The sequence below is a fragment of the Serinus canaria genome, chromosome 11, assembly GCF_022539315.1.
Source record: "Serinus canaria isolate serCan28SL12 chromosome 11, serCan2020, whole genome shotgun sequence".
Classification (NCBI taxonomy): domain Eukaryota; kingdom Metazoa; phylum Chordata; class Aves; order Passeriformes; family Fringillidae; genus Serinus; species Serinus canaria.
In genome coordinates this window covers 3,495,142-3,521,330 of record NC_066325.1, presented here as the reverse complement: position 1 = coordinate 3,521,330, position 26,189 = coordinate 3,495,142, and the positions used below count along the sequence as shown (strand labels likewise).

Below are 26,189 nucleotides of genomic sequence, written 5' to 3'. Positions count from 1 at the left end.
GTGAAACTACAACCTGCAACTTTTATCAGTATTGCAGATCAGACTGAATTGCAGGTGTGCAGAGAATGGAGGCATCCGTACTGTGGGAAGTATTCTTGCATATTGTAACCCCAGATTTTCTATGAGATAGAAAAAGAAGTTGAGTTAATTTTTAATTGCTGGACATTCAAACCTATAATTTTAATATTTGGATGCATGAAATGCTCAGGGTTGTAAAGCTGTAGGAACTGGTTTGCTGATCTGCCCCAACGGGTGGATATTATACATTCACTGGAATAAACATACAGCAGAACACTCAACATGACAAAGCCAGGGGCAGAGCTCAAACTCCATCCTCTTGCAAAAAGCAAGAGCAGCACACCTTTCAAATAAGGATAACCCTTTTGGGCATACTTTATATGACTTTCATCTCTTCTTTCTCCTTCTAGAATGATTCTTCTGGAAAAAAAAATCAGTTTTTTTTTGGAGAGGAACTGTCTGCACTAAATGGGAAGATGAGTATTAGCATCTTCAGCTTTTAAAGAGAAACAACTGTTCTTGTGTATTTTCCAGGAAATCCATCTTTATTAAGATGGATTTTAGATGGATTTGATACTGCATACTTCCAGCCACTTAACACTGATTTGAATTACTGGGCTTTGAAACATTGAATAATTCCCACTGATCTCAGTGGAAACTTGAAGTGATCAGTGATGACTGCTCCCAAAGATCCTATTCCCCATTTTATCCCAGAATGCCCAGAAATGAACCATATTAAACTGACTCATTCAGTGGGGCTCTAGAATGCTAGTGCTCTACATGGAGAAATATTTGGCCCTGACATAGGTGCCTTTATCACCACATTTTAAGCTTTCATAAATACTAACAGAAAGACTCTTTGGAAAGCACCAAAATAAAGTCAGTAGTTCAAGCAACAATCTCCTTTGAAAATCAGTGCAATTTTCTTTAACTGAGGGTTTTACTGTGCTTTTCTTGCCTGTGTAATTTTCTGCAAATTGCAGTTTAAGTCTTTTCCTTTTCCCTTTGCTTTTCCCTTTCCCTTCCTTCAGAATGTGTTAGTAGTAGAGGTACGTAATGACTGAAGGAGTTGTGGAATGACACAGATTTTTTTTTCTCCCTTCTTTTCAAAATAATACATTCTACATATAATAATTAAGTATGTTACTGTGCTGCCAGGTTGGTATGCTCTCATTTAATCCACTGACAGTCTGGTTTTCCTTTCCAACTTGAAGGATTGTTATAATAATTACTGTTTTATCTCTTTCAGGACAATATTGAGACTGGTAGAACAATGAAAGCTCTACTTTCAAAAATAAAAGACAAGAAACCAAGGATAGTAAAAGGTATATCCCTGTAAGGTACAAGGATAAAGCCCCTAACTGACATCTTCAAATCATTTGGGTCAGTAGGCAATGTATGCTGATAGGTGCTTGTTTGGCTTGAAGTTTGGAGTGGGAGGAAGCAAATGCAGGAAGTAATCCTTACCCAGCTGCTGAAAAATTAAGTGTTTCTTAAAGTGGGAAATTTATCTGGGCACTACCATCTTCACTGCTCAAATTAATAAAAAAAGCTTTTATGGCTCTTTCCATGTAGTCCATGAAGTCTGATGCGTTCCCTGTTTCTTACTTTATGTTTGAAGGAAATTCATTTCTTTCCATAGGTTTTCTAACACCACCTCAGTTGCCTCAATACTAGAATGACAGCACTCTGAAGATTTCTTAATACCCTCAACCATAGAGGTTTTCAGAATGTGAGAGTCTGTCAGCCCTGGGAAGATGACTTCAAGTAGCATTCTAGATCTGCTTCTAGTAGATCTCTAAAGAAATTGTGTGGAATATCCCTGTGTCCGTCAAGCAACCATAATGCTCTATAAAAACAGTTGCTTTAAGCATCAGTTATCCAGACAGTCCTTCTAGTGACTGTCCAGGAGGTTCTTAGTTTATTCTGAAGTGCACAGGCAAAGCAAAAATAGATTTTGCAGAAGAAACGGTCCTTTTCTCCCTCCCTCCCCACTAAATTCATTACTGGCTACTTGGACGTGCCTTCCCCCTCTGTGCTATTTGAGTGTGCTGAGGCATTGCTGCATGGAAGGGCGAAGATCTCAGACACGGGATTGAAGGGAACTGAATACAAAGTCGAGCCACTTGGACAGAAAGATCAGAGCCTTTGCTTCTCCCTCCACTTCAAGGCTGAACACTGCTCCTTTCTGTGCAATAACCTCACTGTTTTAAGTGAATGATTTCAGACACTTATGGGGAGGTGTGGCAGAATGGGAGTCTAGAGGTTAGGGCAAGGCATTTTAAAAACCAACCTTCTCTGCTCTGCCTTACAGCTTGCTCGTTAAAAGGACATGTCAGAGTCCAGGAAACAGACCAGACTGTAAGTGGTTTTCTTGGTTTTTTTTTTTTTTTTTTTCTGTATTTTCCAAATCAGTCCGGCAACTTCAATTCAGGCAGCACATCTGACAGCTGGCACATAACTTTCATGAAGGTCAAGAGAAATGGGGAGAAACTACATAAACAGCTAATGACCAGCTATGCTATCCTGAGACCTCATGACCACCTTGTTTTTTATCCCTGGTTGGCCTGAGTGCAGGTTTAGCTATTTGATATACAAATTTAGATAGCAGAAACAGATCAAACCTTAACTGTGTTTGGCTTTGCTTTGACCCTGGAGGGCATTTGTTTTGACTCCACATTATTAAACTTGCCTTGTTTCCAAACTGAAAAGTCCTACTGAATCACAGTTCATCTACTTTCCCCCAAGTAAAATCTCACTCCTTGTGTCCTCTCCTAGGACTAACTCATAACTAGGTTTTAAACAATTATTTTGTTAATAAAAATCATTCTCTTAACATCTTCATTATATTACTGACTCACGGGAATGGTTTAGATTCTAACCTCTGTCATCAATTTACAGCTCAGATTTTAAGAAAGCACCCTGAAGGAGATGATGCCTATTACTCTCAGCTCAAGTATGTGTTGAATACCAACTGTGCATTTCAAAGCTACTTACACCACTGAAGTATAAAAAGAAGAGAAGAAGAACTGTATTTTCTTACAGATACTGGCTTTGAAATTCCAGATAAATTCGTGGTTGGATATGCTCTTGACACTAATGACTACTTCAGAGATTTAAATGGAGTTGGTAATGCAATGTAGATGCATAAGAAATGTTTGTGCTTTTTATAATTCTACTCCACAAGTCTCATGGCTCAACCATGCTGCAGGACATCCTGAAGCCCCAGGATGGTGAGCAGCATACAATCTGCAGCCCCATCTTTAAATGAAATCACTTGTCATTTGACTTGAATTGGATGTTTGTCTGTCTTAGTTCAATCCCATGTTGCTCTTCTGTCACCAGGTCTTTAAAGCGGCCATGCAGGCACTCTGTGTGAAGGTTTGCCACACACTTACGAATAACATGGCTCTAAGATCTCTCTTCCCTTATTCCATTACAGCTTCCTTAGGCTGCACAGAGTAGTAGACTTAGAAACATCATAAACTAAGAGGGTTGGTCTTTTTTCCCTCCTTTGTTTTCAAAAGTACTTTCTTACTTCTGGTTAACTCAGAAAGTTTTTCCTTTCTAAGTCTTTCTACTAAGACAAACCAGTTCTGCTGAAGACACAGTCAATCTGTGCTATTTCTCAGCAGCAGGAGGTGTATGCAGTAATTTAACAAACCTAAGTTCTTTAGAATATATAAACCTATATATGACAGATAAACTTGGAAAGAATATTAGAATCTCAAGTTTACTGCAAGGAAACTTGCAACAATTATGGTTCTTGTGTGTTTTTATTACAATGTTTGGAATATAACTGAAAATCAGTCTTGCATTTCATTCGAAGATAGATAGAGGTTGATAAATATTGTAGGTTGGTTTTTTTTGGGTTTTTTTTTTCCTTTTAGCACATCTGAGTTCTGAAAGAGAATGCAAAAGAGACATACAGGATGTCATAATGTCAGTCTTCTGGAGCACTAATTCTTGGCTGCTGATTAGGTGATAAACCATTACACGAGGAAATTACTTCTGCTCTTTGTGTGTCCCTAAGAACCAGAAGCTACCTGTTACTGTCCAGACCTGCAGCTCGCTGATTCCCACTTGTACTATGCGCTGAACACCAACTGTTGAGACCCTGGGTTTTTCCCGTCGCGAAGGAGCAGCCCGGAGCTGGGGACGGGGGTCTGGCGACGAGGAGCGTTGCCACCGTGCACGTCACGTTCCGCGCCCCGGAGCGGATTCCTCCCCCTCCGCCCGGAGACCGAGGGGTGCGCCAAGGCTGGAAGGAGGGGGGCTCGCGGCCCGCCCGGCGTCACCGCCCCCGGCCCGGCCCCGACAATCGAGTGCCGCGGTTGCCGGGGAACCGCGGGCGCGGCCACAGCGGCTGTGACGGCGCCGCCGCTTCAGTCGCCGCAGAACGCGTTCCGGGCTGTTCGCAGCCTGGGCTCGTGCAACGGCTACATTCAGCGATTTGACAAGCGATTTGACAAATTACTTGTTCACAGAGCATTGGTCTCTGTGAGCATTGGTCTCTGAACTCGCGAGCTTGGTCTCTGCGAGGGTGTACTGAATTTCATTTGAAGGTAAAGATTGAAGTTGTACTTTTTGGTTTTTTCACATCTGTGCTCGGAAAGAGATTTCCAAAGGGAAATACAGGATGGGATAAGGCCAGTCTTCTGGCACAGCAGTTCAGTGTCTATATGGTCTACTGATTATGCCTTTTTTTTTTTCCACTGAAGAAATGCAGAGTTCCCTATATGCACTAGTCTATACCTTTTTTTCCTGCAGCGATTATTTAAAGGTGAATGAGTTCTGTTCAAGTTTCAGTGGGTTGTTATGATCCAGTTATTAAAATTATTAGGGAGATGCCCCTGAATTAAAGTGCAAACAAGACCATACGCCAAAGTCAATAGTCTGGATTTTATGTAACAGTAAATGTGAAGAAGAGAGAGAGAGAAATAGAGAAGGGAGTTGGGGAGGGGAAGAGAAATATAGAGTGACAGATTAAATAGAAAGTAGAAGGTATCACCATTGCATGGATCTCACTGGCATACCATTCAATCCTCTTCTGGTCTTCTCTGTGGTGAGGTCTCACAAAACATAAGACTCCAATGGATTAATGCAGATTTGGGCAAGGTGGGACTGCCCAGGTAGCTCCCTAGGGTGGGGCAAATTAGACTGTCTCTGGCTACTTTCAAATAATATAAAATCTTTAGCACCAGTATATCCTTTTGAGCCTGCTGTGAATTGGGTTGTGGATTTTCAGATCTGTTGTGTTACTTGCATGCCATGCAGCCATCTGGTGCAAGGCCTCAGGAATGGCTCTGGGGCACTCTGGAGGTCTTTGATGGGTTCTGACACCCCCTCAGCTGCCCCTGATGGGAATGTCCCCTGGATGTGGCCTTCTGGGGCTGGGGGGTTTTAGAGCTGAGCCAGTTTGTCTGAGGGAGGATGGGTGTCCATTGCCCCTTACCAGAGGTTGTGCCACATACCCAAAATTTCCTCCTTCCCCCTCTGTTGATGGGAGGTTTGTATGCAAACCTGGCCTCAGCAGATGAGTCTGTGGCTATGACTTCCCCAGCCTGAAGGCAGACAGAGCTGATTTTCAGGACAGGTGCTGTGTTTGCCTTTGTTGTGGGTACATTTTTCTACATTTTTTTAGCCTTTTTACATTTTTTTAGCCTTGTTTAGTTCTCCCCAGACCTGCGATAACAGGACAAGAGTGTCACCTTTATCTTGTCTCAAGTTCCCTTAGGTGGCTTACCTCACAGTGCCAAGTTCCAGTCAGGAGGCATTTTCAGGGAGGGGTGGGCTTCAGTGGTAGCAGCTTCTTGATTCAGTTTTGTCAGAATGGGCAAAAAGTCCTTTATAACAAAATTTAAGCCATTAGCCATAACATTCCAGTCTCTCACAAGTCCTGTGAGGAGCAGCTGAGAGAGAAGAGATGGTTTAGCCTAAAGAAGAGGAGGCCCACTCTAGCCATTTTTAAGTAATATTTAAGCTGCAGCTCTGTCTGTTCCAACTATTATTAATGTTCAGCTTTTTAGCTCCAGGTTTCAGTACGATCCATCTTTGAATTGCACAACATAGCCATATAGTTCAAATAAACTCCAACTAGAGGCCGAAAAACACTAGCTACTTATGCCAAACAAGCACTCAACTACTTTCAAATAATATAAAATTTTTAGCACCAGTATATCCCTTGACTCTGCCATGAATTGGGTTCTGGATTTTCAGAGTTCCATTGTTGTTCCTTCCAGTTTTGTTGAGGCGTTGTCGCTCATCTGCGACATCCTCCCTTCAACATGGCGTCTGGATTGCAAAAGAAGACACCAACACCTCGTCTTTTGACCCGGGAAATGCTGAAATCTTTTACTGTAAGTACCCACTGGAAACTGCCCTGGTGTCCCTGCTCTCCCTGCCCCTGTTGTCCAGACGTGCAGTGAAGCTGCAGACCCCCTCCCCATCTCTTTGTGCCGTGTTGCTGTTGCTAGGGGCTGTCCTGGTGTGGAAGGGAACACTGTGGGATGTGTCAGGGACAGCTGAAGCCCTCAGCATGGGCTTCTTTTCTTCCCCTTTGCCACAGGAATTCCTTCTGTCAGGATGGGCACTCACCTGTGCTGCTCTGACCGTCCTGCCATTGGGCACCTGGGCATGTGGGGGGAAAGCTCAAACTCTGCCCAAAGCCTTGAGAGCCACGGCTGGTCCCAGCTGGAAGAGCTTCCAAAGAAGCTGTTCTCTCTCATCTCCTGTGTGGGCACAGATCCAGCCCTGCAGGCAGCACTGGAGCCAGGGCTACAAGGGTCCCTTGCTGTCTGGAGCTCACTTGGCTGAAGATGCCCCACTGCTGAGGCTCTGTAAAGGGGATCCCTCATTTTCTTCTGTGGAGGGCTCTGTCAGCCCAGACAGAGAAAACAATTAACAGGGAGAACTAAAACCTGGACACATTTCTGTGCACCTCACTCTTGGTACAACTTTGTTTTCTTGCGTCTGTTGGACTCAGCCAGCAGTGCTGTCTCCTCACTGTGAATTCTGAGTGTTGTGGAGGGATGGAGTTCAGGCAGTTCTGAGAGCTCCTCCCCACTCTCTGGAAAGGTCACTGCCTCAATCCAGTGGAACACAAGAGGAAACAAATGTTCAAAGAGCAGAAATCCCCAACCATGTCCCATCCAATCATGGAGAGACTGATGGGACAGAGCCATTTGGTTGGAGTGTGTGTATTGCACTCTGTATTATTAATTTACTGATGCTAAGGATGTCAGCAGGAAACTTCCAGGGCTTCCAGAACTGTCCTAGTGGCTGTGATCACAAGTTATTCACCAGTGCCACTTGTTCAAGAAAAGCCTTTCTGAACAAGCACATCTCTGAGGCTCTAGCTGGTGTATTTTTGTCTTTCAGCTGCTTCCCTCTAAGTTCCTGAGGGAGAAGCTTCTCGGCACAAAGAAGGAGGCCAGCACTGGGAAGAGTATGCTGCCCAGAATTGGCCCACTTCAAGACCCAAGTGAGACTCGTCAAAAGGTAGCCTTTTCCTGCTCTTTTCCTTTCTGTTTATCATAAAGTTTGAGGAGGGTATGTGCTTGTGACAGGCTTGCCTCCAGGAAAATACCTCAGTGTCCAGGGCCTGTTGTCATTGCAAACTGCTGAGAGTCCTGATCTGCACTAAGCAAAACAAATAATCTCTGCTGAGGCTGCTGGGGTGTGCTGGAGCGTAGCTGCCATTGCTAACAGGAGAAGGCTGGGGACACAAAGGGACAAAATTGCCATTTGCCATTCTCCTGCTGAGAGAGCCTCTTCTTGCTTTGGTGTGGTCACCATCAAATGCTCGGGGTCACAGGATTCCCTCCAGAGTGGCAGCGTTGGCCTTTGAAGGCCGAGGACCTGCAGGAATTACTTTGGATTTAACAAAATGAATTAATTGCATTAATACTTTGATTTGGAACAATGTGTTGGGACCTGGATGGGGTGTTAGACTTTGCAGGCTGCCAGGTGTAGAGGGGACTGGCCCTGGGCAGAGAGGAATGGATGTGCTTTGTCTGGATCAGTGCCTGCTTAGAGGTGTGTTTAAAGCTGCTTTTCTGGCAGGACTGGCTCAGTATAAAGCACAGTCCAAAGGTGTGGGGGACGGAGGTGGGCTGTTGAGCAGGAAATTGGCAGCAAGAGACACATAACACGCAGGAAATTGGCAGCACGAGACGTGTAACACACTGGTTAAGGATTGCCCTGGAGAGGGGCGTTGGGAGCACTTCAGGGAAGGGCACAACTAAGGGACAGTGTGCTGCAGGCACTCCCTTCAGCAGAATGTGTCTGCTGTGAAGTCCCACAGGAGACCTGCTGGTGTCCCTGCAGTGACAGCAGTGTGGCTGGAGCAGGCAGACAAAGCAGGGGAGAGTTTTCTCAAAGCAATGTCTCTGCTCCAGAAGCTTTTGCTGCTGTTGTCATGTCATTCCAGATGTGCCTCTACAATGGTATCAAATAAGATTGCAATAATTCCAAGAAAGCACCCATTTAAAGCTCATGAATAAAAGGAGATACCAACTCTACTTTGACCCAAGTTGCTAAGAAAACAACTGAACCTTATCCTCATTCAGCATTCACCTCACTTGTCTTTTTATTTTTGCCTTTCCCTGTGTTTGAAACACTCTAATTTTTAAGTACAATGAAAGGGGACAAAATCATTGAAGCAAAAGAAAACAGTTTATTAGTAACTATTTAGCTGAGCTGGGTGTGTCTCCCTCTTGGAGAGCCAAGCACACACACACCCTCTGAGAAAATGGCAATCTTTCTGTGCCCTTTATACCTGGCTGGGGTAGTCCCTGTCTCCTTTCCCATTGGATGGGTACTCAGGAGCTTCCATTCTCTAGTGACCACCAACTTTTCTGTCCCCTCCCCTCTCGTCCTACTCCCTTTTGGTCAGGTGTTCAACCCCGTCCCTCTCACTGCGACACCCAACAAACCAGCCTGAACAAATCCAAACCACAAACAACACACAGAACCAACAAATTCCATTCTTTTGCTTAATAACCTTTTGGCTTCAGCAAAATATCACCTCATCTCTCACACCTCCTCTGGTACTGTTCTCTTCCTACTGATGTCTAAGTTCTAGAGCAAAAAAGGTGTTTGCAGTTGTGTGGGCCTCAGTTTCCCTGTCTCAGAGTAAAGGTCATCCCAGAATTGTTTCCCATGGAGTCTCCTGTAAATTCATGGGTTTTACTTACTCCATGAGTGCTCAGTCAGTGCCCCCAAGCTCTGTGACCACATGGGCACAGGGCTGTGCTTAAGGTAAGTGCTGTCTGGCATTGTGGAGAAAGAAACCTGGAGAGATACATGCTGAAAGAGCAGCTTGGCTTGAGCCTGCTCGAAGCTGATCAAGCAGTTCTCAATCGGCTCAGAGCAGAGGTGGGTGAGCCACTGTTTGCCCGGTGTGGGCTGGGCAGATGTGCTCCCCCAGAGTCTGTACTTTACTGGGGATCGGTGTAAGGGATCCTTCATGAACCTTCCTCCCAGCAGCTGAACCTCTCCATGCTCTCCCTTTCCTCTCCAGTTGTTGTCAGGTCCCCCAAAACAGAGCTCGCTTGGGGTTTCCCCGCCAGAGATGGTATTTCAAAACTTCATCCCTCATGAGGTCTCTGAAATGGTGCTGACTCTCATTAATAACAACAAGGTAAGTGCTGGCACCCGGAACTTTAATACTGTGCTGGAAGAGAACAGTGGTGTAATTTCCATAGTGTACAGTAAAGCAAGTTATCTGCTGCAGCACATGCAGAAGAAAATGTCTCAGCACCTTTGTTCTGCAGGATGGTGGGAATCTTCCTGTGCTGGGAATTGTCCTATGATTTTGGCCATGCGTTGATGGTATCTAGCCCAAAGGAGTTTCCTTCTCTTGCAAGCTCTGGATTGACAGGAATGTTGAGGGCTCTAGAGTTCTTACCTGCTCTCATGCTTTGCCTCAAGTCTATATCACACCCTGTGTCTCCTTGGTTAATCTTGGCTCCTGGTAGGAATCTCTGCCTCTCTCAGCCAGTTTGGCTCCCTTTGTGCAGCTGACAGTCAAAGCTCGGGCTGAGTCTTCTGCACTTTGTGCTGGAATCACTTCTCATCAATGGCATTGGCACTGCAGGAAACATGTTCTGAAAGAGCCCTGCAATCAGGCTGATGGAGCAGAAGCAGTGAGAGGCCTTTAGGTGCCACTTCAGGCTCCTGCTCAGCTTCATCCAGTTCTGCTCAGCTTTTCCAAAGAAACACGGTGCTCTGCTTTCCCTGTGGAGAACCACAGCACATCCAAAGCCATGTGCTTCTGGGGGTTTTCACCTTCACTTGAAGTAACTGTGATTGTTTTGTAGTTTCCCAAGACAGCTGAGATAGAAAAAGTTGAAAAATGTCAGCAGTTGTGTTCCAGTGTAAAGAGGAAAACTGCAACCATTTGAATTTCAGTCAGGGAAACATTTTCTCAAATGAGGCTTGTGCCAAGAGTGGGCTGGTGAGAAGGGACAGGAGGGAGTCAAAAACCATCTGGTTTAGACTTTTGGAGAGCATTTTGGTGCTCAGGGGTTGATATCAGTGTTCTAGAAAATGCATGTTTGCTGTGTCTGTGTATCCCAGAACCTGGCTTGCCAGGCTGTGTATCCCAGAACCTGGCTTGCTGGCTGCAGGCAGGAATGCCCAGCAGCCCAGCTTGCCTGCACAGGCAGCAAGAAGGCCTGGAGAGCCAAGATTGGCTTTCAGTACTGGAAGCACACAGTCAGTCAGTGCTGTTCATGTTTCTCCAGGCAGAAAAGGCCTTTGAAGCCCATAGTCAATAGGCACAGCCTGTCTGTGTTTCTGTCACTTTTGGCAAGCTGATTGCTCTCATGGTTTTATGATTCTTCCTTGCTGCTTTACTGCCCATTTCAATTCTCTTTGTCATCTCCTTGTTTTAGGGATTGTCTTGCTGTGTTCCTTCTTTTGCCTTCCAGATTTTCTTTTATTCCCAGTAAGGCCACAGTGTTTTGTCGCCTCTCTGGCCGGTCTGCCTGCCTGACTGTATCCCCACAACGACCCTACCCAAAGCTGAAGAAGGGAATTTCTTCCTTCCCCCAGGATAATGTGCTGTTTTGCTTTCAGGAAGCACAATTCCCCTCTGGAACATGACAACTGCATGGCTGTGTGCAGGCAGAAGCCCCCAGGTTTTTTGGCTTTGTTGAGTATGCAGATGACTTGGTTCAGGTGCTCTGTCTCCATCCTGCTGGTGCTGACCTGCTCAGCCCTTCCTTCCCACCAGGCACTGCCCAACTGCTCCTGGCCAAAATGCTGGAGGCAGACAGAAGGGATTCCAGTTCAGCCTTGTGAAAGATGTGCCTGTGTCTGCAGAGCTGAGAGTGCTTTGGAAAAGGGGCCAAGGAGGGATGACACCAGGGCACAGACAGGTCTCCTTTCGTCCTGTTTCCACAAGTGGCAAAATCATCATTTCATGTCTTTGCTGCAGTTTCCTCAGATGGTGAAAGTCTCCATGGAGAGCTCACCTTACTTCCAGCTCATGTGCTCCAACGACGCGTACCGTGTGGTGCTGCCGGGCGCATCTGTCCCTGTGCGCATCCGCTTCACCCCCGACGAGAACAAGGTGAGACTGGAGGAGCCAAAGCACAGAGTGATTTCCCTGCACTCTGGCTCCAGCCCATTGCACGCTGTGAGCTTGACTCCAGGCTGTGGGCAGGCAGCCTGCAGCAGCCAGTCACACCTTGGCCCGTGCTGGCAGGCACTGCAGCCAAGCCTGACAGGCTCTGCTTCCCCTCTCTGCACATCCCTGAGCATTGCCAAGGGAAGATGCACAGGGAACAGGATGGAAATGACAGAAGACTGTTGATAGACGTTGGGCCATCTCTAGGTACAGTGGAAGGGGTTTAATTATTATGGAAAACACCAGAGGAACAGAGAGGTCAGAGAGCTTTCCTCCTTGCTGACTGGTACCAGCTTCCCTGCCTCCCCCTGGGCTGGAGCAAAGACGGTGCTTTTCCACCCCCTCTGTTCTGCAGCCTTGCAGCTGTGCTGTCCCAGAGCGCAGCTGACTGTGATACAGCTGCAGTGCCAGGGCAGAGGATGTGCTGTGCCCGTGAGCCCAGCCTGGCACAGGCACCCTGGGCTCTGGGTGCCCTTGGTCAGCAGGAGGTTGCTGAGCTGCAGGGGACTGGGACACCTGCCTGAAGGAGCTCGTGCAGGGCAGGTACAAGCTGCAGGCAGAGCTGTGAGCCCAGAGCCCGTGGCAGTGACACTGCTGGGGCTCTGTCTTCATGCCTGTCATTGTGCTTGCTCTGTCAGCTGGCACCCATTCCATGCCAAAGGTGCTTTGTGGGGAGGTTTGAACAGCAGTGCTGAGGCCCTGGCAAGTCTGATCTCAGTGCTGGGATCTGGAGGCTTGTTCATATGGAAGGATTTAGGACGTTGCATGGAAGGGAGGAAGCCTTGCAGGGAAGCAAGGAGAGGCCCTTTCCAACAGCATCCTGCTGCCTCTTGGCACTCTTCTTCTCCTGACTTGGTTGGAGAGGCAAAGTTAGAGGGGAGTTCTGAGCCAACTGATGTTTCTGCACCAGGCCAGAGGTGCAGGATCTCTTTGGGTGCAGCTGTTTTCTCATCTTTCTTTTGCTGCTTAGAGTCAGTTGAACACTTTATCCTATTATCAAACAGTGGGAATATAGAAACCTAAAGAGGAATGTCCTGTGTTCCCTAGCTCCATGTTCCTTAGAAGGGACTTAGGAACTATTTCGCATCATTAAAATTTTGAGTAAAAATTATGGTGGCCTAGGGTAGTTCTTTGTATGACCCAAGTGACACACGAGCTGAATGCCACAGAGACAGGCTTTGCAAAGTGCATCGGTGTCTTTAAAATGTGACATATTAGTAGAACTTCTTGTTCATTTTAGGGTGGAATAGGTAAATTGATGTCCTTGGAGGGTTTTAGGAAATGTTTTTTCTTCTGCCATGGGGATGGCACTAAATGTCCTGTGCTGAGCCAGTGTCTTTTCCTGCAGAATTATTCCCACAAGCTCATCTGCATCACTGCAAGGGAAAGGATACTTGTGCCCATTCGGGCCATTGGTACTCAAGCTGTCCTGGACTTCCCTGCCCAGCTGGACTTCTCGGTGTGTCCAGTCAAGTGCAGCACCCAGAGGACTCTGCTGGTCCGCAACACTGGTAACCTGGAAGCTCGTTACCAGCTGAGCACCCAGAGGTGAGGCAGCTCATCTATCCTTGTGCAAAACACCTTTGGGTGGTAACAGAGTTAGGAAAGAGCAGCAAAAGGAACCAGAGCATTGCAGCTGCTGTCTTGCAGCCTGGCTGGAAGTGAGCAGGATGGATGGCATCTGCTCTTGCTTTCCGTGGCCTTTGAGCTTTCTCTGTCCCAGATTTCCTGGAGGGTGCTGGAACATGTTGGTAGCTGGCTTGCACCCTCCTGAGCACAAGCAGCTTCTGAAATGCTTCCTCAGCACTGTCAGACCCATTCTCTGGGAGGACAAAAGCATGTGGCTTTCCTGTGGTCCTCTCATGAGATGCCCAACATGAGCTAACACAACATGAGCTGTGCTGCAGGCAGCCAGTGCAGTTCCTGTTACTTAAAGCTGATCTAATTTCCCCTGTCAGCTGAGGGTATCAGTCACCTCTTCTGTTCCATGATGAACCTTTGAAAGACAGTTCAAAATTTCAAACAGATTATTTAAATCTCTGAATAAGGTTGTGCCCTTTCATTGAGATTTCTTTTTAAGTACTTTGAGGTTCCTGTGTTTCTGCTGTTTTCTCTTTTTGTGTTGTGTTAAATGTTTGCCAAAAGATCATGCATTTTTCATTGGGAACTTTCATGAAAGTAAAGCTCCTCCAATGCCTCTCAATGTACCACATGCCCATAGGTACCTGCACAGGTCTCAAGGAAATAGGAGACATTTAGTGAATATGTGAAAAGCAATTGGGCTGATTTAGAAGATAAAAGCATAGAATAACTTCTGCTGGAGGGGACCTCTGGAAATCATCTGAGCAAACACACTGCTCAAAGCAAGAGCAGTGTCTGGGGATTGCAAGGTGACATTGGGAGATCTGGACCTGTCTTTAGATGCCATACAAGGCAACAAACATACCAATGGATCCAGTTAAAAAGCAGTAGAAAACAACCTATTAAAACCCCCTCCATACCTTATCTTTTCTGCCTGTCAGGTGCAGTAGTGAGGATGGATCTAAGAGGATGAGAACTGTCTTAAGGAGCAGCTCACAACAGATAAAAGCCCAAAATTTAGCTTGCCAGCCCCATCTCTTGGCAGTGGTTTTCATTTGGTTATTACAGTGTCAGGGATGTCTCCTTCACAGCTCTTCTATCTGTGGGCTCAGGGATCAGCTTCATGCTGTTGGCTGAAATTCAGAGGAGTAGAGCTTGTGTCCTTGGCTCTTGGGGAGCCAGGTCTGTGTGGGAGATGACTGTTACAGCAGGAACAGAGGAGTCCGGTGGGTACAGCCCAGGGATATAGGAGATGCAGGGGCTGATTTGCACTCAATTTTTCAGTCCTGACAGCTGAGTCCTGGACTTGGCTGGATCTTCTTCTTCTGATAATTTGAAAATAAGGAGACACCTTCTTTCTCAGGCAAGCCCTGAAGTCACCCCCAGAAATGTTATTTCCATCCTGCCATCTGAGGACAGGAGCATGTAACATGGGATAGCAGTGGAAAGGGAATGGAATGGAAGGTAGTGCTGAAGCCTGGCCAGGGATTCCCCTAACTGGCAGCTTCTCTGTTCTGATGAAGTTTCTGGTAAAAGACTAAGGGAAGAATCCTGTGCCTTGCCCCCAGCAGGCACTGCTCCCCCCCAGCCCCAGCAGAGAGTTGCAGCAGGGCTGGCATCAGCCCCGGGGCAGATGCAGGAGCACGTGCACTGATCTGGCTCTGGGGCTGCTGGGGCCTTGTCTTTCCTCCCCTCCCTCCAAAGTCTCACGTCCAGCACATAAACATTGCTGGCCCAAGGCTTCTCCACCAGCCAGCAGTGATGTTCTCCCAATGGGAATGGGAACAGGTCAGCCCATCATTGCAGCAAGAGATCCTTAATGAGGATCAAGCAAGTTCATCAGCTGTCACTACTGACACGAACAAAGTTCAGCTTGCCAGATTTTCTCTTTGTTTTTGTGTGTGATGCGTTCATCACCAAATTCCCTAGAACACACTTTGAAGTGACAGATTGTCCACCAGCAAAGCACCAAGGCCAGGAACTTTTGTTTCCTCAGTGGGGCTGTAGAAGAGCACAAAGCCCAGCAGCTGCTGGTCAGAAGCACATTTCACCTGGGCTGTCCCTGAGCATCAAAGCACAGAGTCTTGTGTTTGTCAGGCAAGAGCTCTTTACCTGGTGACCAATCCTGATTGCTCCTGGTAAATCCAAAGTGCACCAACACACCTGCATAATTCTTTCCAACACATTGCACAGAGTTTGTCTGGTGGGCCAAGCAAACAATTACCAGCCTGCACGACAACCCAGAGTCCCAGACTGCATTACTGGTAAATACACAGAAACCTCCTGTTCTGCTTCCTTGACGTGCTCCTGCTAATGGTGCTTCATTTAGCTGGGATTGGATCCTTCAGACTGTAAATGGCATCCTCCTTTTGGGTCTTGTTTCCATGTCGCTGTATTGCTCTAATCTGCTGGTGGTGTTGGTGCTTGGCACCAATCGATGGTGGATGGGAACAGACTGTCATCATCAGTTTATCATCCCACTGTAAAACTTTCATACCTTCTCTCTGTGAGTTCTCACAGGCAGCTCCTCGCAACACTGACTCCTTTTCTCTTTCTTCCTCATGGCCAGCTGACCCCTTCCTGTCCCTCACAGCACATACTAACCCTTACTGTCCCTAACACAGCTGCTTGACCCTTATTCTTCACAGCACAGCTGACAAACTCCAACTCTCCCCTCAACCAGCTAATCAACTCTTTTATAACACCCACCCTCATTGCACCATCCTTATTGGACACAGTGATGACCTATTAAGGGCAATGCTGTTCTTACTCTTTGGTAATTAGTACAGCTGCAACTCCTCAGGGGCAAGATTGCCTGCCTTCTGCACTATCTCTATTCTCTTACAATCCATCCTCCCACAATCTGCACTCTATTTGCACTCTTTCAGAATTTTGAGTCCTCCTTTTCTTAGAGCAGCTTTCATTGAAATGCTGATAAAATATGCCCTTTTTAGGCTTAATGAGCATATTTTCAAGGTAAAATAAACCAAAGAACCACACTGCAAATTCAACAGTAATTATTCCTTGGTCTTCAAGGAAAAGTTCCTTCTCCCTGTCTGATTCCTAGGCTGTAATCGCACAGGACTCATAGTGCCCTAACATTTGCATCTCTTCAGATGAGGTTTATAGGCAGCAGGAAAAGAGAAATTCCTGAGGTAGTCAGTATCAAGTTGTGCATGTGGATAGCTCTGAACCCGCTCTGTGCTTGTCACAAACCATTCTCTGCTGGGATTTCTGGCAGTTGGACCCTTGAGTGTCATTGCAGAGGGCTGGATGCAGAGTATGGGGGACATGAAGTAATTTTATCCTGCAGGATCTTGTGAGTGCTGGATCTCCTCAGTGGTGGGTCAGTGGCTGTTTCTGACACTGTCTTTTCTGGCTGTCTTCTGCTGGCTGTGCTTGGTTTGCTTGCTCCCTGCTTGCCCCAGGGAGCTGCAGTGAGCTGCAGTGCAGAAGGAATCTCATGGCCAGGTGTCCCCCAGCCCTGATCCCTCTCTCTGTGTTGCAGTCCTTTCTCCGTGGTGCCGGCCACAGGAACTCTGGGCGCTGGTGGCACCGTGCAGGTGACAGTGGGATTTCACCCGCTGACCAAAGGTGACCATTCCGGGTCCCTGTGCTGCAAAACAGGTGAGTGCTGGGCCCTAAACAGGCACAGGACAATTCTCCACCATGGCTCCCTCTTGTCTCATCTCCCTCCATTCCCTCTAGAGGTACCTCCCTGTTCCAGATTTACCCCAAAGCAAACTGAGAACTCCTTGGTGTTTAGGAGCTTGATAAAACCCCCTCTAACAAGGGATTTTTTGACTCCTCTTTTGCTGGGAGATGCTGAGTGGAGGAAGGAGGAATCCTAATTCTCCACTACCAGGTGGCTATGCCTGGGTGAAGTTTCATTTCATTCCTGGGCAGTGTTGTGTGTTAGGTGTGAGGTTTGCGTCAGACTCTCTCCAATGCAATGCATTTCTTGCACACCTCTGTCCCATATGCTGCTTCTCCATTGACTTGCCACAGACCCTTTCTTTATGTTGCCCTCTACACATGTATGTAGTTTCTGTCTAATAACATTTTCAGGCCCTCGAGTTCCTGGCTGGTGACAAGTCAAGACAAATTTTTCCTCCTCCCCATTTCCCAGGTCGTTCATGCTGTTGCCATCCTCTCACATCCCATTTGATTTCTAGACTGAGGAATCCCATTCCGTCTTCATAAAGAAGCTGCTCTGTACTTATTAATCTTTCTTTTATCCCATTTTTTATTTAATTTGAAATGCTCCAGCTTGGTTTTTGAGATCAGAACAATATAAAATATTTCAAGACTGATGTGGCTGTGGGTTTGGACCGGGAAATGATGATGATTTTCATGGTGTTCATGTTGTAGTGGTTTGTCACATTGCAGAGCCAGGCTGCTTGTGTTTCCTCACCTGTGTCACCTCTTGCTGTGGGCTGTCACTTCACTTGTTCCTCTGGGCCTCCTTTTGCTGCCCACATGCCCCCAGGCATATTTGCTGGTCAGCAACAAGGGATCCAAGGGATCAGGAGAGACAGGAGTCTCATGGGATGCCCAGGGAGACCCTGGGCAAGCCAGGACTGAACAGGGCTCCTCAGTGTGATCTAGGTGGGTCACCGGAGCACATGGACCAATCTCTCTGTCCATACTGTCACCTTGGGGCCAAATCTCCACAAACACCCTCAGAAATAAGGTGTTTAAGGAGCTGCCCAGGACATCCCCACGCTCTACACACAGAGCTGTCAGGATGGGATAAATGCACTGATCCACAGAACTGCTAATGCAGCTAAAAGCTGTGACACTTTCTTCTGCGACCTGTGGTTTGCTCTGTTCCTTGTGCTTCCACCAGCCAGTGAGCTGAGCAACTGAGCAAAAGACTCCCCTTTGCTTTGTTCCAGGTGAAGAAATTATTCTCACAAAGCTCCATGGAGAAGCTGTAGATGTCGATGTCGGGTTGAGCACAAATTCTGTGGACGTTGGCAAGACTTTCATCACCATGTCAAGACACAAAACCATGTTTATCGAAAACAGGAGTAACATCACAGTCCACTTTCAGTGGAAGGCTTTTCCTACTGAGGAAGATGAGAAGGAAGAGAAGAAGAGGTTGGTTTGAAAGATAGATTTCAGTGAGATACATGGCCCAAGACTAAAACTGATGTGTGGCCTCAGGGGGGTGTTGGTGCTTTTGAATGGTTTAGGCCAAGTAAACCATCCCTGGCACTAGGGTGAGTGTCCCTGGCCTTCAGGAGCTCAGCACTCAGCATTCCAGTTCCATTTATACTCTAATCAAGGATGGCATTTTAGGAAAGAAAGGTTGGTTGGATTTCCTCAAGTTCTAATTGGGCTTTTGCCTCTCTAATCTTCTTCCTACATGACTTGGTATCATTCTTAAACAGTTCCTGAGTTGCCAGCCCCTCTTTCCAAAGTGATGCACCCTCTTTTTTTCCCTTAGTTCCTTCAAGAGCTCCTTCCCCATCTGGGCTGGCTGTCTTCCCTGTCAGCTTGTCTTTCAGCACACAGTGACAGTTTGTTCCTGTGCCTTCAAGACTTCTTTCTTGAAGTATGTCATTCTTCCTGGACTTCTTTGTTTTTAAGGGCTGTTTCCCAGGGTATTCTCCAGATCAGTCCCTTGAACAGGCCAAAGTCTGCCCTCCAGAAGTCCAGAGTGGAAGTTTTGTTGATGCCCAATATTTGATTTCACCAAATATTGAGAACTCTATTATTTCTCAGTCACTGTACCCCAGACAATGGTGAACAGATCAAGTTCATTTAGGGAACTAAATTCCCTAATTCATCATTAGGGAATCTCCTGGTAATATCCAGTACCTGGACTCCAGAGAGGTAGCACACTTCCCTGTGGAATGGATCTGGTCAATGTACAGGTCCCTCAGTTCCCCTTAGAAGGGAGTCACCTACTACCACTACCCTTCTTCTTAATACTTGAGGCTGTGATCTGTCTGACTGACCAACTGGGAGACTCTCCAGACAGAATTTTTTCTTTACTGTCATCTGCCTGACCCTCTGGAGCCAGGGCCTCATACCTGTTCTGTCAGGGCACCTGGGTAGGTGATGGGGGTCAGGACAGAATTTTATTAGCTCCCCAGTAGAGACCCATTTCCATTCCCCTCTGTCTCTTAGGTCTCCTCCTTCTGCCTGATCCCAAGAAGGGCAGGGCTCCTCTGGTTCCTGCTGAGCTTCTCTCAGGGTTGGACGGGTATAATTCAACCAGTTTATTTATTTTTCGCTCTCCCTAATGCTCCTCAGCCTTTCCACTTCTTCCTTAAGCTCTGCCACTGGACAGAGCAGACTATTCAGCTGCTCACACCACATGCAGGTGTCTTTTGCACTAACCTCTGATATTAACACCAGGCTCAGACCCTCCCTGCAGCCGGGGGCTTGGACAGCTGTGTCCTTCCTGGGGGTTCTCTTTGAGTTAGTACACTCCTGCTGGCAGCAGCAATGGCTTGTCATAATTTGTAAACCATTGCTGGGGGGGAAAAAAGGCAGAAAGAAGAAAGAAGGAAAAAAAAAAGGCTTGCACCTCACAGCCAGCCAATGGACAAAACCCACTACACAAGGAGGGTGGGTCGTTGCACCCTTTCTGCTCAGCCTGCTTGTGCAAACTGCCAGGCAAGAACTGAAAAAACACTGGGCCAAAACTGCTGGGCCAAAACTGCTGTGGCAAGCCCCTGTTTGCTGTGGGCCTTGTTGCTTGCACTCCCCAGAGCCATTTTACATTGCTTGCAAAGAACCAGGAGATGGACCCTTGCCTGCTTGAATGGCTGGTGAGAGGGTTCTTCAGTGCCCTGGGCTTCTTGGTTTTCCACTGTTCTCTATCTCCTTACACAGTGTTTGACTTCCATACAAGCTCTATGTGTTAAAAGAAAATCCTGTGACCTTCTCTGGCTACTTCCCTGGGCTGTTTATTTCCATTTTTTCCCACTTGCTTGCCTCAGCCTGGACCCCATGTGATCCACTTTCCCCTCACAAGCAACTACATTTCCCCAAAGTAAACTTCAACCTGATTTTGGTTTTTTCGGGTTTCTTCCAGTTTCATCTCTTTTTATGCCAGTTTGTGTCCTAGACTATCACCAGGACATGTTGTTCTTCCTTACTTCCAGTCATAGCAATGGTTTTAGCTCCAAGGCCTCTGTCCTGCTGTCAGAGAAGCTTTTGAGATCTCAAGAGCAAAGAGGACTTTTTAATGAGAGGAGATAGTGCAGGACCGTTTCTCTTTCAGGACATTCTACTACCATGCACTGGGATGGGACCCAAAAAGCTCTGGATCATGAAAAGATCTCTCCAGGAGTTTGCTGTCTCCCTCCTGCACAACAAAGTCCCTTCCCCTCTCAGAGCCTCTGTTTTCATGTATATAAAACCTGCAATGTCACTGAAGGGGTGTGGTGCCCGAATTCATCAGTTTCATTTGGAAGTGTTCTGCGATGCTCTTCTGAAAGGCAGAGGGAACAGGGCAGGTCCAAAATGGAAGAAACAAAGAGTGATGCTAGTAACATGTAGCTGCAAACCAGCTTCATCTCCCCTTCCAAGAGAAGTCCTGCTCCATGATCTTTTATCTGCTTCCCCCAAGCAGCTCAGTGGTAGGAAGAGCCACTTGAACTGGCTGGTGGATTCTCCCTCAGTTTTGGCAGAGGCTTTGAGCCAGGAGGTCGAACTGGCTGGTGGATTCTCCCTCAGTTTTGGCAGAGGCTTTGAGCCAGGAGGTTCTCTTGAGGGATGCTGGCTTTGGAAACCTCTCCTGAGCTTGCAGGTGTGGAGTAAAACTACCTGCTGTGCCAGTGAACAAGTAACCCTCTGATCCATCTGGGACCCTTGTGTCTTGGGCTCAGCCTTTGCTGGGGAGCTGCTGCTGCTCCTCCCCAGGTGCTTTGCTCTCCTGCACTCACACTTCTCTCTGCAAATATGTGGCTTATGAAACCATCTGCTGGCCTTGTCTCTCCCTGGGGCTGCAGGCAGCGTCGTTTGCTGCACCCACCGACTAAGGTGCGGCTGGAAAAATTGAAGGAGGAGAAAAAAACAGAGAAGGACTCTTTTGAAGATCGCATTGCCCTCATGAGAAGCATGGTCCAGGGGAAAATGGCAAAGGTCCAAGAAGACTCCATGCTGTTCTCCAATGACTTTTTTTTCATTGAGCCAATGGTAAGTGATAGCTGAGAGCCTCATTTTCCTCCTGCTGCTCCTCCTCCTCCTCCTTCTTTCTGGTGTGGCTGCAGGGTTCCCTGCTAAAAGCATTTGTGCCCTGCAGGCTCAGGGCAGGGCTGGGAGCCTGACAAAGCCGAGCTCTGCTGCCAGGCTCGAGCTCAAGGCACTCTGTGTGTGTCCCTGCAGTGTCACAGGGAGCTGTTACTGTAGGTAGGGGCTCCCCCGACACGTGGGGTTCAGCAGAGGCTGTTGGAGCACTGCCAGCTCACACACGGACCTGAAGCTTGCAATGGTTCTCTGGCAAAAGGAGGCCAAATTCAGCCCAAGGGTAATGACAGAAATGCCAATCCCCTCCTGTAACCACACCTTGCACTATTTCTGAGTCTGCCTTCCAGTGTCATCTGTGAGCCTGGACACCAGGGTGGAAGGGTGAAATGGGCCTTTGGAGTTCTGCACACAGGGACACAAAACCTTTTCCTTTTCTGTTTGTGCAAGCAAACTGCCACGTGCTCCCATCAACCAGAGCCCTGATTCTGAGTGCTGGGATGGTGAGAGATGATGAATGCCTGGTGTCTGCACAGTGCAAAATCTCTTCTCATCTTGGAATAAACCCTAGAATAATGCCAACCTCTGCTTTCTTTCAAAACAGGTTAAACTAATATTTTTATTTCCAAGGAAGGGGATCATGTTCTCTTCTTGGTTACTCCTATGGCCCATCTAAGGCCAAGTGCACAGTGGCAGTTACATCCCACTGTAGCTGACAGCAGCATGATGTGACCAAGAACTTGTGTCAGAGTGGTAGGAATCTTGTGGAGAGTGGGAGCTGATCAGCTGAGCACCGAGAGCTTCCAGCGCTGTGTTGAGCTGGGTTTGGAGGGTTTCCTTGGGCTCTTTGTATTGTTCTCTCATCATTGATGCTCTAAACAAAGGCCTACAAGAGTGTGGTTGAAAACAAGAAGCATGAAGTTTGAAGAGAAATGTTTTGCTGTCTCTTTCTGTTGTAGGAGGGAGAAATCGGGCCGAATTGTTTGGCTGAAATCAAGGTGACCTTCAAACCCGTAGAGACACTAGAGTACCAAAGTATGGCTTACTGCGACATCTCAGGTACAGTCCTTCCCCCTGCTTCTCTCACCCACAGTGAAGCCATGGTGCAAGCCTGGGCTCCTGTGTAACTGCTGGGAAGAATCCCTGGTCAGCAGGGAAGTGCTGGCACATCCCCCCTGGCCCTACAGCTTGCAGGGAGTCTCCTGTGCCAGGCCAGGGCTCAGAACACCCATGTCTGGGTTACTGATCCCAGTACAACCCAGGCAGTGCAGGGAGAGGTTTTCATGCCATGGCTTTGCCAAAATTTTCTCAAAGGTCACAGAGCTACAGAGCAGAACAGCTTTAGTGAACAAGCACTAAGCCCCTCTAGAGACCTCCAGGATGGTCCATTTGACGTGGATCCATTATCAGGCAGCAGGAGCTGAGTCAGAAATGTGCTCCCTGACCCTGGATCACCTCCCACTGCCCCGACACCACCAGACCAGAGGGGGCTGAGCCCCACTGAGCCCAGGGTGTTTGTAGAAGGAGCACTCTTGGCCAGCACCTGCTTCTGTCCCTATGTGGGAATTGTCACCTTGCAGCTCACAGTCTGTGGAAATAGAACACAATGCTGAGTGTCAGAAGTTGAGGAGTTTGACAACAAAGTCGTGTGCTACTGGTAGTTTGGCAATTGCTGCCTGGAAATTTGCTCTTTATGAGCTTTGTGCCTTCACTGAATGGATTTCAAAGCTTCTCTAAGTGCATGGGAAAGAAACCACAGAATTATAGTATGTTCAGTTTGGAATGGACCTTAAAGATCATCTAGTCCCCTCCCACTAGATCAGGTAGCTCTAAGCCCCATCCAGCCTGGCTTTGAACACTTTCAGGGCTGGTGCCTCGCCCCTGGGGAATCTGCCCCACTGTCTCACTACCCCCACAGTAAAAAATTTCTTCCTAATATCTGACCTAAATTTCCTTTCTTTCAATTTATACCCATTACACCTTGGCTTGCCACGACAGGACATCAGAGATGTTTTAAACTCAGCAAACTGGTGGCTAAAATTGGAAACCAGCCAAGGAATGGGTTAGAAATTGCAAGTCAGTCCAAAGGGATATCTCCTGGGGGAAGAGAAGGGTCTGTATCTTCTCCTGAAGCATCAGGAGCTGGTTGCATCCAGCTCAGAGTCAGGGACTAGCACTGAGGCAGCCTGGAAAATGCAGTGTACAGAGGGAATGATTGTACTGCAATGGACATCTCTCCCCAGGCCGTGAGAGCAGGCTGCCCCTGCAGCTCAGAGGGGAAGGCCAAGGACCCTTGGTAGAACTCAGCTCTCAGACTCTGGACCTTGGGAATGTTTTTGTTGACACCTCCCACATTCATGAGGTGAGCAGCAGGGGCTGGGATGGATCCTGATGGCTCCTGAGGCAGCAGCAAGCCTGGTGGAGCTGTGGAATTCCTGCCAACCTGGGCAGTTGTGAGCAGGGAATATTTGATGCACTGCTCAAATCTGGGGGATCAGAAAGGTGTGTCTGTTGTTCCTGAAGCCCCAGTCCCTGCTTTTGGGCAGCCTTCCTTAGGGATCAGCTGGGAGGCTTCCTGCACAACAACCCCTTGGCCCATGAAACCAACACTGGCTCCAAAAGCTGCATGTTCAGAGGCTTTTGTGGCAGTGCCAGACACAAGGCACCTTTGGCCTGGGCTCTGCAGAAGCAGCTGACACAAACTGGCTGCCTTTGAGCTTCAGCCCACTGCCAACAGCTTCCAGGCAAGTGTCTCCTGCTTATTACTGGAAGTCACTGGAAAGCCATCCACCCTCCTGGCTTAGTGCTGGCCCTTGCTAAAGCCTTGGGAGTTCTCTCCCTTTCTGACCAGTCCCTCACCACACTTTGGTCTTGGTGCATCTCTGACCCTAGAAAGAGAAAAATGTTCCTGGGAATAAAGCAAAGGATTTTTCTACCTATTTGCCTCCCCCTCCAGTATTGTCAAGTTTGCAACAGGAAAAAAAAATCAAGAGAGAGCAACTGAAAGAGGTAGAAAATGAGGCACTACATCATGCCAGACACTTTCAAAAGCTTGGCTGTGGAAGGGAGAGACATGCTGAATTTTCTTACCAAAAGATGATGCTGTCTATACATTTTGATGCTGATGCCTCATAATCAATGTATTGGTTTCATGACGGGAAAAGGTGAATGAGCAGATGGTGCTGTTGGAGCTGTGCTAACTGGGCAGCAGCAGCTCTGGGGCGATTCCCTGCACAGCTGCAATCAGCCCACGTTGCTCTCAGGGCCAGCTCTCAGTGAGCTTGGTGATGCTGAGCATAGGTGCACTGCTCTGTGTCCATGGGACAACCCCAGGGTGACTGCAGTTCTGTGGAGTCACCACTGCTCTGCATGAAAACCCAAAGGCAGAACTTGTCCTGTGATTTTTTTTTGGCTTCTGCCACTCAGCAGCACAAAGCATCTTCTGCCTTTTCTGGGTGTTCATGGCATCATTAGACAATAACTCCCAAGAAGGGAAGGTTCCACATGTATTTCCATTTTGCTTTCTTGCTGCTGCAGGTGAAACTTATTAACAAAGGAGCTCTTGATGCTCCCTTCACCTATATCCCCTCAACCACAAACGTGGGCTCCTGCTTCAAGTTTCTACCCAAGGAGGGCATCATTGCACCAGGTGGGAGCCAGACTGTGCAGATCTCCTTCAGTGCCACCGTGTTGGGCAGCTTTGAGGAAGAGTTCCAGTTCAGTGTGGCTGGAACTCCTATGCCTGCAATCCTGACCATCAAGTAAGGACCCTGGGAGCTGGATGGGCACATCTGTAGCTGTCTCTGGGACATCCCCCACCTACCTCATATTGGGGTGGAGCAGAGAAAAAAGATGTTTCCTGAGGTCTGAATCCGTGCTATGATGCTGGCATTACCTTAGTGTGAGGATGCCTCCTGCCCTGGGTGGTACCTGGGAGCTGGAATGACTACTTCCTGCAGGGATCTCCCTGTGCCTTGGGCCATGGCAGGCAGTGGGATGGATCAGCTTTGGGCAGCAGCTGCTCTGGGTTGTCCCACCTGAATGGGCCAGCCTGGCTGATTTCTGCAGCAGCAGCAGTGCTTGTAAAAACTTGTGTTAATAATCCATGCCAGGTGGGCAGCAGCAGCCTCAGCTCACCTCTGCCAGCCCTGCTGGGGGGCACAAGCCGTGCTCCCAGCTCCTGTGCACAGAGTGCTCTGGTGCCTCTTTGGCACAGCCAGGAAAGGGCTGAGGTGGGAGTCAGGGAACTGCAGCAGGAACTGTCCCAAGGACTCGGGCAACCTCCTGGGGGCTGGTGCCATGGCAAGAGACAATCCTGGCCCAGCAAAAGGGAGAAGGGCTGATCACAGGGGAGGCAGAGCTCAGTCCTCAGGACCACAGCAGCGTGAGGCCTTGTCCCTGCCAGCCTGAGCCATGTGCTGCTGGGATAATGTAGTGGGAGCAGGAGAGCTGATGCTGGCTGCTCTGCAGCTTTGGAGCTGGGCTGCTGCTGTTGGGGAGGCACTGGCTCAAGGCAGTAAAGAAATGAAAGCAATCTGCACTGGATTATACCAATGAGATAAGGGAGATGCATTAAAAAGAACAATTAAATTATTGCTTAGCAAAAGAAAAGTGGTGAGTAGGTCTGCCCATAGTGGAGAAACAAGTATGCTGGCTTTGTTTTTGGCAGAAAAGTGCTGCTTTTTTATTTTGGAAATCAAGAGGGAACCTTTCACCATCAAAGAATTGATTCTCCTCTGTGCCTCGCCCG

General features: G+C 47.8%; 2 protein-coding genes across 2 annotated transcripts in view; both read left to right on the top strand.

The window, feature by feature from the left end:
- On the top strand, positions 1-25,118 carry LOC115484755 (hydrocephalus-inducing protein-like). The gene is made up of 13 exons (XM_050978870.1): positions 1-1,401; positions 2,333-2,379; positions 2,920-3,147; positions 3,909-6,377; positions 7,399-7,518; positions 9,542-9,661; positions 11,462-11,596; positions 13,002-13,201; positions 16,743-16,861; positions 18,133-18,337; positions 21,205-21,391; positions 22,399-22,498; positions 24,977-25,118. The coding sequence occupies exons 4-13, from the start codon at positions 6,306-6,308 to the stop codon at positions 24,988-24,990; spliced, it is 1,272 nt and encodes a 423-aa protein (XP_050834827.1). The 5' UTR covers positions 1-1,401; positions 2,333-2,379; positions 2,920-3,147; positions 3,909-6,305; the 3' UTR covers positions 24,991-25,118.
- LOC103821197 (HYDIN axonemal central pair apparatus protein) overlaps positions 1-26,189 on the top strand; it is a 163,901-nt gene that overhangs the window by 104,175 nt on the left and 33,537 nt on the right. The window lies entirely within an intron of this gene.

What these genes read in the sequence shown, in the direction of transcription:
- LOC115484755 (XM_050978870.1), top strand. Translation starts at nt 6,306, where the DNA reads ATGGCGTCTGGATTGCAAAAGAAGACACCAACACCTCGTCTTTTGACC. An exon ending in TACCAGCTGAGCACCCAGAG is followed by an intron (nt 13,202 to 16,742) that starts GTGAGGCAGCTC and finishes TCTGTGTTGCAG; the next exon opens with TCCTTTCTCCGTGGTGCCGG. An exon ending in GAGAAGGAAGAGAAGAAGAG is followed by an intron (nt 18,338 to 21,204) that starts GTTGGTTTGAAA and finishes CTGGGGCTGCAG; the next exon opens with GCAGCGTCGTTTGCTGCACC.